Source organism: Symphalangus syndactylus, chromosome 14, assembly GCF_028878055.3.
Source record: "Symphalangus syndactylus isolate Jambi chromosome 14, NHGRI_mSymSyn1-v2.1_pri, whole genome shotgun sequence".
Classification (NCBI taxonomy): Eukaryota; Metazoa; Chordata; class Mammalia; order Primates; family Hylobatidae; genus Symphalangus; species Symphalangus syndactylus.
The window spans coordinates 21760075-21778278 of NC_072436.2; the positions used below are offsets into that span (position 1 = coordinate 21760075).

Sequence of the window (18204 nt, forward strand, 5' to 3'; positions counted from 1 at the left end):
GCTATTATAAATAGCATCTATGTTTAAATTCTTATTTTTAAACATTTGTTGTTAATGTAGAGAGATGCAACTGATTTCTGTACACTGGCGTTCTATCCAGCATTCTTGCTATATTCTCTTATTAAACCCAATATTTTTCTGGGTTTTATACTGGAATTATATATAATCATGTTGTCTTCAAACAATGATGGCTTATATTTTTCCCATCGCAATCCTTACGCTTTTTGTTTCTTTTTCCTGCTTTCCTGCACAGGTCCGGACCTCTAGTACAATAATGAATAGAAATGCAGGCAAAATAAAAGCTTTCTACGTCGTGCCATTAAGTATGATGCTTATTGTTGGTCTCGGTGCATGTAATTCACCAGATTAAGGAAGATTCATCTTCTTAGTTTGTGAAGATATTTTCTTTATTATGAATAGATATTACATTTTACCAAATGTTTTCTCTGTGTCTATTATATTGATCACATTATTTTCCTATTTAATGTTTTATGTTGAATTACATTGATTGATTTTCAATTTTGGATTCCTAGAATAAATTCAACTTTATCATGAAAATGTTAACATTTTAACATAGACTGAGAAGCTGTAGAGTGTGCAGGGTAAGGAAGTGGACTTAGGAGTAAGACTTTCTCTTCTAATTTCACTTTGCCACTTTTGGCTACTCAACTATGCTGTGCCTTAGTTTTATCATATGTAAAATGCAGATTAAAATCTTATTATTTTTATAAGACTTATTGCTTATCTGATAGGGTTTTAAGGAAGATTAAATGATAATATACAAAACACTTAGGACAGTGCCTAGAACATAGTCGCTGTTATTATATGGCAAAATTCTAAATACAAATTTTATTTGAAATAATAACTAGAAAAGGAGGTAAGTTCTCTTTTTATCTAATTAGAGGCATCCAAGAATTTCTTATATTCTTTCCAAAATTTGTATTTCCTTTGTTGCCCAGAAGAGATATATATTGCAATGATTTTCTGAAAACAAACAAATGAATTATAATTTAAATTCTTTTACTTAGAACATGGTATTTATTAAATAAATGTTTTTCTAATTATTTTTCATTGTAAAATAGAAATATTTTGACCAATACCTTTATTTACTTATTTATATATTTGACTAGTAACTACTAAGTGCCTCTTGAAAAGGCTAGTTAATAAATTAATATTTTTTGCTGCTATGCCCAGCTATTTATTTATTTATTTTAAACATTTATTTTTATTTTTTGAATCTTAGATTATCAAACTGGATTATAACTTGAATGGTGTAATTTTTCCTGACCCTTCAGGAGACTCATATACAATGATAGCAACTTTTTCCATGTTGCTTTTGGATGGTCTCATCTACTTGCTATTGGCATTATACTTTGACAAAATTTTACCCTGTAAGTAATAGTAAGTTTTCTCTGACCTCTACAGTTATTAATTACATTGAATATATTTTTTTAGATTATATAGACTTTTAAAATGAATATTAAATATTTCCCATTTCAAACTAATAAGTTCGTTTTTTCTACTTCATAGTTTTAATGGTCTAATGAAAGTTTTATGTAAAAACAATTCTTCTTATGACTTACTATAACAATATATTATAATTATATGACAACAATAATTATAATATATCTTGTAATTATGTGGTAATTAAATAATGTTAGGTTTTTCTGGATCCCTGAAAGTGTTTTGAAAGGGTCATATTAGGATTTATGTCAGAATAAGATAAAATAAATTAGTTTTTGTGGTGGTTTGGCTGGCGGGAGGCCATTATACTGTGGAAGTGCTTTCTCGTGAATATTTGTTCAGCATCATTCTCAAAATGTTTTATATATTGTTCATATTTACAGAAGTATATTGATTGCCCAGTTAGATTATCTTGCAAACAACCAAAAATTTCACGTAAGCCCAGAATTTTTTCACACATTCTAGAATCAGAAAGCTTTTTTTCTGGCACAATCTTCTTGTTTATCCTCTTATTTTGTATGTTCCTTCCACTATTTAATGTTGTCTTATAGGTTTTCTATGTACTTACTTGTACATATTCCTGTCTTTCTGTGACTTCTGGTTGATATGTGAAGGCCCTTAATAATAAATTCAACTTCATTTTTTAAACTGGAAAAATATATTTAAAATATCACCATAAATTTATTCTAAACAAATATAGTTTCTCCATGTATTCATGCCTAAGAAGGAATATATAGATTTCAATATTATGTTCAATTATGTTGCTGTGGTCAAATTATTTAAGTTCACAAACATGTCTACAATTATTTTTATGCACTATATTAAGGCTTTGTGTTTTCCCAAATATTTGATTTCATTCATTCTCCTAAATACCTTTAGATCACATTTAAAAAAAATTTAATAAATATGTTTATTGGGTGATACAAATCTGTTTTTCATGAGCCTATTATCAAGGATAATGCAACCCATTGTTAAGACTGGAGAAAAAGGAGATATAATGGTTTCCTTGTTGGGTGTCCTTTTCTACAGATGTAGACAACAGAGGCTCTAAGATCTGTACTAACGTCTTGATCAGGGAAAAGCTGGAGTCCAACTCAGCTGGTCATACACCTAATATTTCATTTGAACCTCACTTTCCTATTGACTTTCTTTTTTTAGATCACATTTTATTTATACTTTGTTGAAAGCTGTATTATATTGTTTAACTTTTGCAATATATTATTTCCTTTGAGTTCTCATTGTTCACTTCATCATCAAGTTTTCTTCTTAATAATAAATAGAGTTTTAGAAGAAAAAATGTCTCTATGATGCTTAAAACTTCAAGGCATTCTGCATTGTTGTGAGCAAGGCTTCTTTGCGCATTGTTTTACCATTACTGATCATATTTTGTTGCCTCTTGGTTAATTAGATGGAGATGAGCGCCATTATTCTCCTTTATTTTTCTTGAATTCATCATCTTGTTTCCAACACCAAAGGACTAATACTAAGGTTATTGAGAAAGAAATCGATGCTGAGCATCCCTCTGATGATTATTTTGAACCAGTAGCTCCTGAATTCCAAGGAAAAGAAGCCATCAGGTAATCACACTTATAAGTAATACTAATACATGAGCACAAGGCTAAAGAATTATTAACCAAGAGCATCAGGGTGAGCTTGAGGCAAAATATTGAAGGAGAAGATATTTGTTTTTGTCAATGTCACTTTGAACTGCTCCATTTCCATCACCACCAATTTCTTCTGTTATTGAAAGGAAAATCCTGCTTGTTTATCAGCTCCGTATCATATTATCCAGCCACACTTCATCTTGCCCCCCTTTCTGCCTCTTTCTCTTGTGCCCACCTCTCTTTTATACTTGATCCTTTCATTCTGTGAACCCCTCTCTCCATGGTTTCATTTGGCTTTATATGGTAAGTTGGAATAAGTAAGAAATCCTGAATCAGAAATTCTTAGATCCTAATACTCTCGTCTCTCATTTGATGTGTAATCTTGGAAAAATGAGTAAATTTTATGAGTCTGTATGTCTTCTATGAAACAAGGTTAATATTGAGTTTGTAGGGTTGTTATGAGATTTGGTATATAACAGAATTGTATGAGGAGCAGTTAGAATATCTGTTTTTAGCCAGGGATTCTAACTCAGCAGTTTTGGGATTGAACCCAAGTATTGTGGATTTCAAAATAGCTTTGTAGATTTTTCTACAAAGTTTGGTACAAAGTTAATGAATCGGCGCTTTAAATAGCAATCGTTTATTTATTAACAGATGTTTACTTAGTGCTGACTATGTACCTGACTTGCACATAATTCGCACAAAAAGTTTACAAGGTAGGTATCTTTATTTTCCCCATTTTGAGAATACAAAAAGTGAAATAATCAAAGCTGAAGCCTTTTACCCAATGTCACACAACTCGCAAGTGGGGAAATGGAATTGTAATCCAGATAGTCTGGCTCTACAGTCTGCTCTTAACATACTATTGAGATGTCAGGAGGCAAAGGAAAATGAATAAATAGAGAACCATAGTTAGGAAGTAAAATATTTCCAAGACAGAGAGGCCTAACCCATATACCTAAGCTTCCTCCATCTAGTTCTTAACCAATTTTCCGTTAAAGTTTTCTGAGAGGGGCAACAGTGCTTCCTCTGCTCTAGCTAGGAGTATACCAGCTCTATACAAAATATCCAAACGAGAAAGGCCAAGTGAGGAATAATTCCATAAAACTCAGTTCCAGTGTCATCAATCCTTCTTTACCAGTTGAGGGCACAAAATAATATTGTATTATATTATTATTCAAATTATAATAATTCTCAGATCCAACCTTCTAACAAAATCTTTTACTTACAAAGACCTCAAAATTTTCTTTGTTCTTCTACTGCTGCCTAGTGGCCTAGGAAAGAAAGCAAAATGTCCTCCACCCCCACCTTCCCCCGACTTCTCTCCTCTTCTCCCACACCCCCGCTGTGCCTCCAAACCTAGCCAATGTATACAATGTTGACTGGGCACACTTGTCACTTGGTCTGGATTCTTAGCTCAGGTGGAACCTGAGGCTACTGACAAACCAGGTAAAGAAAGTCATTTGATGCAAGGACTATTCACTAAAGCTTTTGGATCCATTGTGGGGCACCTCACCCCAGATCCACACCAAAGCAAGAAAGTAGGCTTAGGCGGTCAATGTTGTAGCTCTTTAATGACAAGGTGGTACATACTCACTGACTGTTAAAGCAGGTCTGGGGCTGCAAGGCAGTCTAAAACTGCCTTTCAACCATCCGACAGTATATGCAGTTTCCAATCCACAAGTTTTATCTCTTCTTTCTTCACAGTGATCATTTCTTAGTAGCATCATTACTCTTCCCCACCTGTAGACAATGTAAAATCTTTTTCAATCAATTCCAACGTGTGAATTCTATTTTGTATGAATATAAAAGGCACGAAGGCATTGATTTTTTTCTTCCTATGTGGTCTCTGCTTTATATAAAAATGGACTCTTTCCCTTTATATACGAATGCTTTATATACAAAGGAACTCTTCCCCTAAGATACATAGAGCTTACAGGATATGTAACCTTTAAGCTCTGTGTATCAGGGGTATGGATGAAAGCTTGTAGAATTCTAACCAGAATCATGATTCTGGATTTGTAAAAATATACATTTGTTATTCACAACTGGCTCTTCCTCATTCATAACCCCCAAGTCACATTTTCTCTGGGGGCAATTGTGTGCACATATGTGCATTCCTGTAACTATAGACCATTCAGGCAATATTCCCAGAACACAGGTAGGATGTCTGCCCCAAATGTAAATGACTGATTTCATGTCTAAAATCCAGAAACACCAGCTCCTCCTAAATGGAATTTTCTTTATTAAAACAAGACATTAAAGGATCACTTCAACAGGGATTCCATTTTACAAAGAAATTCTGAAATAAAATACCTGGTGAAACTCATCACCTTTTAACTTTGCTTAATTAATTCATTCAACAAACATATTGTTGCTGGGTTCTTTACTAATCTTTAGGGCTGCAAAGATGAACAATAAACTGTCTTTCAAGGAGCACACAGCCTAGGGAAGAAGATAAATAGGTACATGAAATTCAACCTGATAAATGTAGGGATAGAGATATTAACTACTGTTATTTAGCCAATAGAAGTGTTAACTACCCTAGTTTAGGGAAATTGAAGAAGAGAACATCTATTTTTCTTTTAAAAAGTTAAAAATTACTGAAGAAATTTAGGCTTTTAAAGCTGACATATTCACCATCCAGGTTGAACAGATATAAACATTATTATAATATTTGCTTTGTATTTTTAATGGATATATAACATGTTTATTTAAAGTCCCTTTTGATCTCTTTAAAATATTTTCTCCCTCCTTCATTAGAATTGACCTTTATAATGGATTTGGTGTTATCACTTTCCATTCATATATTTACATATTGCACCATACACTTATAGCCCTAAACAATATGTGATATAGATATATGTGATATAGCTCATGTGTTTTTAATATAATCTATAAATGGTATCAGACTGTACTTCAGTTTCTACATATTGCTTCTACACTCAGCATGTTGCTTTGTGGGGTCGATTCATAGTGATAACTATGGGCTAATGCATTGATTTTAATTTTTATATAAGAATATTCTAAGATATGAATCTACCATTTTTATTTATCTTTTCTTACATTGAAGAATATTCTGGTTGTTTCTAATTTTTTGCTCTGACAAATGATGTTGCAATGAACATTCTTTTAAGAATAAGACATATAAAAAGGTGCATTTGTGCATATATACATATGTGTGTGTGAGTGCATGTGTATATGTATATGTATGACACACCCAGCAGAAAAGACAAAAAGCACTAAGCTTTGTGTAGGATATAAATGGTGGTTTGGTGATCCTGATAGATAAAACCTGAGGCCGAGGATGCTGAAAGATGTCACTGGACAGACCATGAGTGGCTGCTTCATGTGGTACAAAGTAGCCTTGACTTTCCCTCCGAGGCTGATAAGGAACGTTGAGGAGTAAATAAAATGGATTTTAAAATAAATCGCCCTGTTTGCTGTGTGAAGCATGGATTCTACGGGAATAAACTGAAAGTAGGGAAAATAACTAGAGGCAGTGAACAACAGAAGAATAGTTGAAGACTTAAAAGGGACCCAAGACTTGAACTATTTTAGAGTTAAATTTTACAAAAATGATACCAGGTTGGATGGGTGATGAATCTGAGTGAGAAACAAGAAGAGAGTAGTTGAATGTCTATGCTGCCAAGTAAGATCCAGCATGATGGGGGAATGGGTTTAGGTGACAATGCAGTGAAGTCTGTTCTGGATATGCAGTTTTAGAGCAGTTAATTCTCAAACCTGGCTTCACATTAGACTCATTTGGAAGAACATTTAAATTATCCCAATCCTCAGCCTTCACTGCTAAGAAAAACTCATCACTCCAGATCAATTAATGTGAATCTTCTTTTTTCTGTGAACTCTGCAGAGAAGTAATTAATGTGAATATAATGTGAATCTCTGAGGATTGTTTGTAGGCATCAGTTCTCTGTGGAATTCTAATGTGTATTCACAATTGATAACCACTGATTAAGAGTGGTGTGTGTGTGTGTGTGTGTGTGAGAGAGAGAGAGAGAGAGAGAGAGACAGAGACAGAGAGACTATCCAGCAAACCATTAGACGTGTAAGTCTAAAGATCAATGAAAATGGTGGGGTCAACATTAGGTTGATATTAAAACAAAAAATCCAATGAGAAAACTTCTGGAGAGAGTCCCGAATGAGAAGATCCATCATATACATGGAGATGCATTGTTGTGAGCAAGGCTTCTGTGGATGTTCTGTGGAACATCAAGCTGATGTGTCTGATGAAGAAAGAGGAATTTATTAGGAAACAGAGAAGGAACATTTAGAAAAATCAGAAGCAAAGCAATTAAGTCACCACTAACAAAGAGAAAGTCATCAACAGTGACTCATAATCCAATACCTAAGAATGGAAAAGTATTTGTTGTATTTTATAATTGGGAGGTCACTAATGATTTCATTATGAAGTGATTCACTGGAGTGGTGAGTTCAGAAATCAGCGTGCAACTGAAGAGGAATTAAAGGTCAGGAAGTGAAAATGGCAAGTTTACAATGGCAATTTTATTTTGAGAATTTTATGCAATACAGGGAGGAGAGAAATTAAACTGTGTCCAAAGTAGAGGTAAGTTCAAAGAGGAGCTATTAGAGAGGACACTATAAAAGATGCAGGTGACAGAGTGTCTAATAAACTAATAAGCAAGACTTAGAGATGATGCAGGATGCCAGTTCAAGACCCCAGGTAAATGAGCTGATCTTGAACAAGGGGAAGAACCAACTATTCTAAATCTAGAGGAAGAAAGTGAGGATAATTACACAGCATTCTACTTTTCTAGGCAAAATACTAATAGTTTAATTGTAACTTGAGAGAGACTCCTTTATTTTCTACCTCAGGGGAAATGAGTAATCAAAAATAGGTCTTTTTCTTTCTGAATAGACTGTTTATGCCATCCTTTATTTCACATAAAGTGGTTGGCTGCAGCTATCACTATGACTAGGGCTATTAATGGCCTGTGCTATTTTCACTTCTGTGTTGGCTAAGTAAGCACCCTTTTTGTTATTTCAGAATCAGAAATGTTAAGAAGGAATATAAAGGAAAGTCTGGAAAAGTAGAAGCATTGAAAGGTAAAGAAAAACATTGAAACATTTCATTCTTTTACTTATTTCTTTATTATAAAAAAGGGAAACAATGTGAAAAAATTTGAAATATATAGATAAGCAAAAGAAAAAAGAATATAAATAACCTAATGCTATCACTTGGACATTAATCATGATTAAGAATATGCTGTAAAATTCTTCCAGATATTTCATGGATCTATTAATTTATAAAAATGGTATCATACAATGAAAGATGCAATTTCTCTTTGTTTTTAAAGATTAATCTGCTATGATCAATATTTTATATATTGTCATTGTGAGGAAAGAACATCTAGACTGAAATCTGATAAAGGTTTTATACTAGCCGGTGAATTTACATAGTTTATATGTACTGGTGAGGTTAACTAAAGCAAGATGAGTAAAACCATTGACTATGAATTAAATTTCACAAGTCAATATCCTATAACAAATATAAGTTATAATTTGAAATGAAAAAACACATTTTGATACAAAATATTCTAACATACAGTTTTCTATAACAGACATTTAAGCAAACATCAAAGTGAGTAGCTAGATTTCATGGAGGACTATTTACTTTTATTAAAAATAATTTTTAGGAGGAATTAAAATGATTTTTATAAAAGACAGAAGCCTTAAAAGCTGAAAAAGAAGAGCCATGAACCTTCCAGAAGTAGAGAGTTCTCTGACCATTGTGTTTATATTGCGTGTATTTTCTAATAAATACAGCATCCTTTAATTCAGTCTTATTCATTGCTTTTAGATTAGGTCTTTGAGAATTTAATGTATTTATATGAGCAATTTTATTCTCTCTCTAGGTTTCTCTCATCAAATACCATCTAGAGCTGTGATTTCTTTCTTTAATGTTAGCTCAGGAGATACTGAAATAATTTTAAATTGGTTACTTAAAGTTTTGGAGCACATTTTGAACTACCTTTGCACTCATCAAGTCATGAACTTCTTTTTGTCTAAGCAAAAAACTTCTTTAAGAATTTTGTTCATTTGGCCATGTGCGGTGGCTCAAGCCTGTAATCCCAGCACTGTGGGAGGCCGAGGCGGGAGGATCACGAGGTCAGGAGATCGAGACCACCCTGGCTAACACAGTGAAACCCCGTCTCTACTAAAAATACAAAAAAATTAGCCAGGCGCGGTGGCAGGTGCCTGTAGTCCCAGCTATTCGGGAGGCTGAGGCAGGAGAATGGCATGAACCCGGGAGTGGGAGCTTGCAGTGAGCCGAGATCGCGCCACTGCACTCCAGCCTGGGCAACAGAGCGAGACTCCGTCTCAAAAAAAAAAAAAAAAAGAATTTTGTTCATTTTAAAAATAGCAGCACCTTAAAAAATTAAAAGCATTAGACATCAATACATTAAAAATATGATTATGAATTCAAACCAAGTGTAGCTGCTCTTTGGGAAATCAGGGAAGAAGTTGCATTCCCTTAGCCTCCTCTTCCTTCCTCATGGAGTTAGTTTGTGGAGCACATCTGCAACACCTTTGGGACACACTTTTGAAATCTTTTATCTATGGCCTACTTTTCAGAAGCTAAGTAGCATTCCATTATATGGATACCATGACTAACTTATTAACACACCAATGTATGAGATTCAATTTGTTTCCAATTTTTAGTGTAATAAAAAATACTAGAATGAACAGCCTTGTTCAATCTTTGTAAATGTCATAAATTGTTTCTTGAATATAAATTTCTAGAAGCAGAATTTTTCAAAGGAAGCATACTTTCAAGAGTCTTGATTCATATTTCAAATTATTTCCCTCTAAAATTATAAAAAGTCATACTCCCACAAGCAATACATAATAAATAATAATGACAACGACAACAATAGTAATAAACACTCAGATTTCATTGAGGACTTGGTGTGTGCGGGAAACTATGCTAAGTGATTTACATGTACCATTTTACATTTAGGCCTGTGAAAGACATGTTAATATATCTCTCACTTTGCAGATGAGGAAACTGAGGCTTCTATTTAATTTTTCCAGTTACTGTGGGTCAGTCCCAACAGCCAGTATCACCTCCCTCTTACCCTGGAAAACACTGTATACTTTCCATTTAAAAATTACAGGCCAGGCATGGTGGCTCACATCTGTAAATCCCAAAGTGGGTGGATTGCTTGAACTCAGGAGTTTGAAACAAGCCTGGGCAACATGGCAAAACCCTGTCTCTACTAAAAATACAAAAATTAGCCAAGTGTGGTGGCGTGGGCCAATAGTCTCAGCTGCAGGGGGCTGACGTGGGAGAATCGCTTAAGCGTGGGAGACTGAGGCTGCAGTGAGCTGTGATTGCTCCACTGCACTCCAGTCTAGGTGGCAGAATGAGATCCTGTTGCAAAAAAAAAAAAATTACAATCATAAAATTTGTTAATGTATTTATTTAGTCGTCCCAATATTATTTATTAAATAAACAATCTTTCTAATAAATTTGAAAGGTCATTTTATTAATCTTTGTTTTTATATTTTCTTTGGTCCATATTAGACTTCTGTTCTGTTCCATTGGTCACTATATCCTGTACCAGTAACATATTATTTTAATTATTATAGTTCTGTCACATATTATTTTGGCAATTAGGAAAATATTGAACATTGTGTATTTTAAAGTATTGAAATGCTGAGAAATACGCCACTAAACTAAATAGCCTTGTTCTATGTTGGGACCAGACCTGTCTAATGCCTTTCTGTTTATACTGTTAATAATTTGTTAACAATTTGTTCTAATAATTTGTTCTAAAAATAGGCTTGCTCTTTGACATATATGAAGGTCAAATCACGGCAATCCTGGGTCACAGTGGAGCTGGCAAATCTTCACTGCTAAATATTCTTAATGGATTGTCTGTTCCAACAGAAGGTGAGTAAAAAGAAATTTCTCAAAGGCAAGATGTCTTATAATAGAATGAGGTCAAGCATATGCCTCTCATTTTAAATCTTAAATTTGATGGCTTAAGAGAAATAATGTTTATCTAAAGTTGTTTCCAAGAGCTACATAATTTTGAATATACTTCATATTTCTGCAATTTTATAAAAATTATTATCTTTATTCCATTGTGTGATATTTCAGGGTAAATATGCAGTTCTATAAGCATATGTTTGTAACAAGAATAATTAGTAGTTCACAAATTGTGTTCACAAATGTGCAGTTCTATAAGCATATATTTATGTCAAGAATAATTAGTAGTTGTTCACAAATTATTTTAGACATTTGTGAATATATGCCAATATTTTCTTAAATGAGATCTATGAATATTAACAAAATGTATTATCTTGCCAATTTTATTTTTAACTTCTATTCTTAGGATCAGTTACCATCTATAATAAAAATCTCTCTGAAATGCAAGACTTGGAGGAAATCAGAAAGATAACTGGCGTCTGTCCTCAATTCAATGTTCAATTTGACATACTCACCGTGAGGGAAAACCTCAGCCTGTTTGCTAAAATAAAAGGGATTCATCCAAAGAAAGTGGAACAAGAGGTAGGAGGGCATGCTTGGATTAACTGACCTGCCAACCACTTACCAAATTAAATCATGACCACAGAATTCTCTTCAATGATTTATCTGCCCTGTTATGAATAAAATTTAGGCAAAGAGGTCCCATAACAAATATCGACTGCTTTAATGAGTGGTTAAAATTGCATAATATGAATCATTTTGGATTTTATTTTATTTTTATTTTTTTATTTTTTATTATACTTTAAGTTTAGGGTACATGTGCACAATGTGCAGGTTAGTTACATATGTATCCATGTGCCGTGTTGGTTTGCTGCACCCATTAACTCGTCATTTAGCATTAGGTATATCTTCTCATGCTGTCCCTCCCCCCTCCCCCCTCCCCCCTCCCCCCTCCCCCCTCCCCCCACCCCACAGCAGTCCCCTGGGTGTGATGTTCCCCTTCCTGTGTCCATGAGTTCTCATTGTTCAATTCCCACCTATGAGTGAGAACATGCGGTGTTTGGTTTTTTGTCCTTGCGATAGTTTGCTGAGAATGATGGTTTCCAGCTTCATCCATGTCCCTACAAAGGACATGAAGCCATCATTTTTTATGGCTGCACAGTATCCCATGGTGTATATATGCCACATTTTCTTAATCCAGTCTATCATTGTTAGACATTTGGACTGGTTCCAAGTCTTTGCTATTGTGAATAGTGCCACAGTAAACATACATGTGCATGTGTCTTTATAGCAGCATGATTTATAATCCTTTGGGTATATACCCAGTAATGGGATGGCTGGGTCAAATGGTATTTCTAGTTCTAGATCCCTGAGGAATCGCCACACTGACTTCCACAATGGTTGAACTAGTTTACAGTCCCACCAACAGTTTAAAAGTGTTCCTATTTCTCCACATCCTCTCCAGCACCTGTTGTTTCCTGACTTTTTAATGATGGCCATTCTAACTGGTGTGAGATGGTATCTCATTGTGGTTTTGATTTGCATTTCTCTGATGGCCAGTGATGATGAGCATTTTTTCCTATGTCTTTTGGCTGCATAAATGTCTTCTTCATTTAGGATTTTAAAAGTTGTGTATTTTCTCATATAGGTACAACGAATATTATTGGAATTGGACATGCAAAACATTCAAGATAACCTTGCTAAACATTTAAGTGAAGGACAGAAAAGAAAGCTGACTTTTGGGATTGCCATTTTAGGAGATCCTCAAGTAAGTGAGATTATGCATGGGGAAGGAAGCAGGTCGAATGTCTGCAAAATGTCAAGTTCTTTTACCACTAAAAGTGGTAGAGCTTTCATTGTAATGCATCAAGAGAGAACCTGCTATGTTTAACTATAAATAGAAGTATATTGGAGGAAAATGGCTGGATGGTTATTATTTTATGGTATTTATTGTTTTTCATGCTATCTTCTGGATACAGTTAATGTGAAAGAGAGACATATTTTATATATCTTCATTCTCTGTAGATTTTGCTCTTAGATGAACCAACTACTGGATTGGATCCCTTTTCCAGAGATCAAGTGTGGAGCCTCATGAGAGAGCGTAGAGCAGATCATGTGATCCTTTTCAGTACCCAGTCCATGGATGAGGCTGACATCCTGGCTGGTAATTGTTGGTTTTATCTCAGTATTACCATGATGCAATTGGGGAATTTAGAAGTGAGGTCTATTCCCAGGGTAAAAGCCTTGCTGTCATTACGGTTATGTTCCTACATTCTATAGCAGTCAGGAGGACGACAGAAGTCTAGTGCCACTGTGGAATTCCTTTCTGGTTGTACATTTGCTAGGTAGTGACAACTAATGAAAAATTCTGATTACCTTTTTTTAAAATCAGCTATCAATTAATTTAAACATTCAAATCCTAAATATATTTAATTGAAAAATAGACACTCATTCTTTAGCATCAGAGTATACAGTATACCATGTAATTTGTGTGTTTTTTTTTTTTTTCGAAAGTATTGGAAGGTGCAGATAGACTGGTGTTCATGAGCTTATTTTATTTTAAATTTAATTTATTTGTATAAATTTAATGAGTACAAGTACAGTTTTGTTACATGGATATATTATGTACTGGTGAAGTCTAGGCTTCTGGTGTATTCATCACCAAATAATGTACATTGTACCCATTAAATAATTTCTCATTCCCCATCCCCCTCTGACTCTCCCACCCTTCTGAGTCTTCAGTGTCTATTACTCCACACTGTATGTCCATGTGTACCCATTATTTAGCTCCCATTTATAAATGAGAACATGCAGTATTTGACTTTCTCTTTCTGTGTTGTTTCACTTATGATAATAGACTCCAGTTCCATCCATGTTGCTGCAAAAGACATGGTTCCATTCTCTTTTATGGCTGAATAATATCATGAGTTCATTTTAAATGCATCGATTTTAATGTGTCGAATGTTAAAATGCACACTAGATCTAGTTATACCCCGTTGAATACTTCTCCTTTGCACTTCTGAGCCTTGGCTCCTCATCCTTCTTTACTAGAGAAGGAAGAAATGACCCCAAATATCTTTTCTCACTTGATTTCTTTCATTCAGATAGAAAAGTGATCATGTCCAATGGGAGACTGAAGTGTGCAGGTTCTTCTATCTTTTTGAAAAGAAGGTGGAGTCTTGGATATCACCTAAGGTAAAGGCTTTGGGAATAGATTGGATTTATGTGTTTTCAATACTGGCATATGAAAAAGGTGGACAATTATGAAACAGAACTGGCCTCATGCTTCATCTCTACCATACTGGATTGATCAGTGGTTCCTGAATACTTTTCCTACTTTCCTTCCTCCTGTGTCTTTACAATGTTAATCGTTGGCAACATTTCAACATGATAAACCAAGCCTGACTTTTCACAGCAGGACTATTTCATGTGCCACTTTTCCAGGTAGCTGTTCTGTGCAGCCTAAACCTCTACCTTCTTCCTACCCACATTTTCCTCAGCCGATCCATAGAATTCTGGAATATGTTTTCATTCTTTCATAGGGCAAAAAGGCAAATAATTTCAGAAGCCAGTATCAACAAGGAGAGAATTTAGGGGCAGAGAGTAATGATAACTGTGGCTAACAAAAAAGTGTATATATTAGTCTGTTCTCATGCTGCTAATGACATACCCAAGACTGGGTAATATATAAAGGAAAGAGGTTTAATTGACTCACAGTTCGGCGTGGCTGAGTAGGCCTCAGGAAACTTACAATCATGGCAGAAGGGAAAGCAAACATGCCCTTCTTCACATGGCGGCAGAGTGAAGGCAGGGAAAAGCCCCTTATAAAACCATCATATCTCGTGAGAACTCACTATCATGAGAACAGCATGAGGGTAACTGCCCCTATGATTCAGTTACCTCCCACTGGGTCCCTCCTATGACATGTGGGAATTATGGGAACTACAATTCAAGATGACATTTGGGTGGGGACACAGCCAAACCATATTGTTGTATATCCAGGCTAAAATAATTGTTTAAAATAATCCTATGGCCAAACAAAGCATGCATGTGGGCCAGATTTTCTCTACTAGCTAATGATGTGGTCTGGTATAATAATTATTTTCCCTAAGAAGTCTCTTCTTCCTAACATTCTCACCTTCCTACATTTATCTATAACTATACGTATAAAACTCTATATAGTTCCATTTACATTATATATCTGTTTGTATATTTTATAATTGTTCTGAGCTGATATATTTTCTGTATATAGATTATAAAATTTTCAAACTGATAGATTACTATCATGTTAGTATTTACTCATCTTTTTGTTCCATAAAGCCAAGTAAAGTTGTGCTCAACAGCTAGGTGTTCAATTAAAGCTCTTCTTTTGTGGTAGTGGTGGAGAAAATGCAAATGACTTATCTTTTCTTTTAAATATTAGTTTACATAGGAATGAAATATGTAATCCAGAACAAATAACATCCTTCATTACTCATCACATCCCTGATGCTAAATTAAAAACAGAAAACAAAGAAAAGCTTGTATATACTTTGCCATTGGAAAGGACAAATACATTTCCAGGTAACTCAACTATGATTACAATGAAATGAAATTTGGGAAAAAATGTTCACATTATTATTAAAATAATTTTGTTTGTCCAATGAATTTAGACTTTTTCTTAGTTTTGGCCACCTGAGAAGCAGAACTCAAGAGGAAGGATTGAGTCCCACTGATTTATTGGGTAGTTGCTTCATGGAAGCACCAGCAGATAATGGGGACAGGAGAGAGGGAAGGGAAGGCAGCCAGGGAAGTCTGAATTCTGGAGCAGATTACTGTGGTAAGCAATTGAGGTGCAATGCCCCGGGGAGGGAAATAAATGAAGTAAGTGGGCTCAGCGTTTTGTCACCAGAGGGGTGAGTAAGCTGGGGTTCTTACCCACTGTTCCCTATCCATTGTTGATTAAGGGATGCCTACGAGAGCATTAACTTTCTCATAGTTCTGGCTTACTCTGAACATGAGCTTAGAGTACTTCCAAGTACAGAAAAAGGACCTCAGGTAGGTGTTTTTAATAAGCTGATTTACCATGTACAGGTGAATGCAGAAGAGATGTTGGTGGGGCATAAAGGTTTCTGCTACAGGTTTCTCTTTGTAAGGTAGCCCCCCATTATTCACAAGGAATAGATAGTTACAAGATCTCCAGTTCATGTCTGAAACCATGGATAGAATCAAACCTAATTGCCATCGATCGGAAAACATTTCTGTTCATGTCTTCCACCTACACACCGAATGCCTTTTCCATCTTAACTAAGCACTTAACACGCATTGTGGCTGTAACTTTTGCAGTTTGAGGTGCAACAGCAAAAGTAGCATGAATTTCTTTTTGCCTTCTTCACAATTTCACAGACAGAAGATTCATTCTTACGTTAGATCTTAGCATCAGCATAAGATTTATTTTTTTCCTTGTTGAGAACTTTCACCTTTTCACTTACAGGAAGCATTTTATGGCTTTTCTTTGGTATATCCAAATTGCCAGCACTTTGGGTATATCCAACTCTGGCACTTTGGGACCCTTATTAGGTAAAATAGGGGTGCCTTGAACTGCAATACCGTGACAGTTGCGCTGATATCCCAGAGGGCTACGAAGTGACAGGCGGGTATAGCACGGTTCTGCTGGACAGGGGATGATTCACGTCCTGAGCCTGAGCAAGATATAGTGTGATGGTGAAGGATTTCATCACACTACTTACAAGGGCACACAACTGAAAACTTATGAACTATTTCTGAAATTTTCCATTTTATGTTTTTAGACAGCAGTTGACAGTGGATAATTGAAACCGTGGAAAATGAAACTGTAGATAAGGCAGGATTACTCTATTTTAATTGTGCATGTATTATTTTGCAGAGAAAAACAACTTATATAGTCTACAAAAGTGTTCAACCCTCGGTTCCCTGCCAGTTGGGTAGCAGCACCCGTTCAGATTTTGTTTGATAAGCAATCCTAAAGATTACTAGCTCTTTGTGAAATGTTTTCTACGTGTTAGGCACTGTTCTAATGGTTTCATGTATATTAACTCCTTTAGGTCTCACAACTGTTCTTTCTATGAGATGGGTGCTATAACTTGCCCTATCTTACAAATGAGGAAATGTATTTCAGTATCTTTTGATTTAAACAGCTTCCCTTTGGTTTAAACATTTAGTTTGTTAAAGGTATAACAAAGACCCTATAGACCTACCTTAAATAAGCTCTTTTGCATAATTCGGTTTCATTAGGCAAATACTCAGGGATTCCCAGATTTTAGCTTCACTCCCCAATGTGGCAGCTCTCTATGTCCTTGCAGTAGCATAGAAGATGGTGTTCTTCTCAGATCAGTGGACTATGCCATGTTATTTTGTTCTTGGACTAAGGCCCTGTGAGGTGCAACTGGTCCACTTTCATTTTTGGTCAGAGAAGGAGAATAAGGAATTATATGTTGGTATCACCACTGGAATATGTTACTTTGCTAGAGTCTCTGGTGTTGACCTCCTGGTCCATGGCAGCCTCTTTACACAGACCCAAGGCCTCTGCTGTCTAATGGCATGCTTATGTCCATTTCTGAACATGGGACTCCCAGGTCCCTTGCTGCCATGTGCAGGTCACAGGGAAACAGTGTTTGCTATAGTCTCATCCACCTCGTTCCTCTCAATAATGTCATTGGCCCATCCTCCCACCCAAAGTAGAAAGGAGCATCTAAGAGTCTTCTAGAATCCTGCAGTCTCATGCAAGTATCTCCATAGAAGAGTTACCCAATAAATGTATACTGGGAAACTATTATATAAAAGGCACTTCTCCAGGAACTAGAAATGCCACATTAAATAAGAGATACGTGTCTCTACTCTCATGGAGCCTACATCTAACTAGATAGGGAAAAGTAGACACACAAAATACACAAAATTTTTCAACAATTGTACACTAAAATAATAAACAAGGCCAGTGAGTTAGAGTGATGACTGGTGTCTGGCTGAGGTTTATATAGAGTGGTCACCGAAGGCCACAAGAAGAAAATGGTCAAGGGCACTCCAAGTTGAGGGGAAAGGAGGATGGCTGGAGGGCAATGAGTGAGGGAGCAGAATGGCAAATGGAGGTGGGTAAGGCTGTGTGGATAGATGGAGACAGGCTCTTTTGGAGCTTCAGAGGTTGTG

The 18204-nt window shown here is 35.4% G+C and overlaps 1 protein-coding gene across 1 annotated transcript in view; it reads left to right on the forward strand.

Annotated features, from left to right (window-relative positions):
- The window catches only part of ABCA6 (ATP binding cassette subfamily A member 6), a 97292-nt gene that overhangs the window by 49635 nt on the left and 29453 nt on the right, over positions 1-18204 (forward strand). Inside the window, exons 17-25 of the mRNA XM_063617488.1 lie at positions 1244-1391; positions 2873-3041; positions 8095-8153; positions 10894-11004; positions 11450-11625; positions 12692-12811; positions 13069-13207; positions 14148-14238; positions 15467-15606. Of these exons, the coding sequence (XP_063473558.1) occupies positions 1244-1391; positions 2873-3041; positions 8095-8153; positions 10894-11004; positions 11450-11625; positions 12692-12811; positions 13069-13207; positions 14148-14238; positions 15467-15606 (1153 nt within the window). The remainder of the gene's footprint in view (positions 1-1243; positions 1392-2872; positions 3042-8094; positions 8154-10893; positions 11005-11449; positions 11626-12691; positions 12812-13068; positions 13208-14147; positions 14239-15466; positions 15607-18204) is intronic.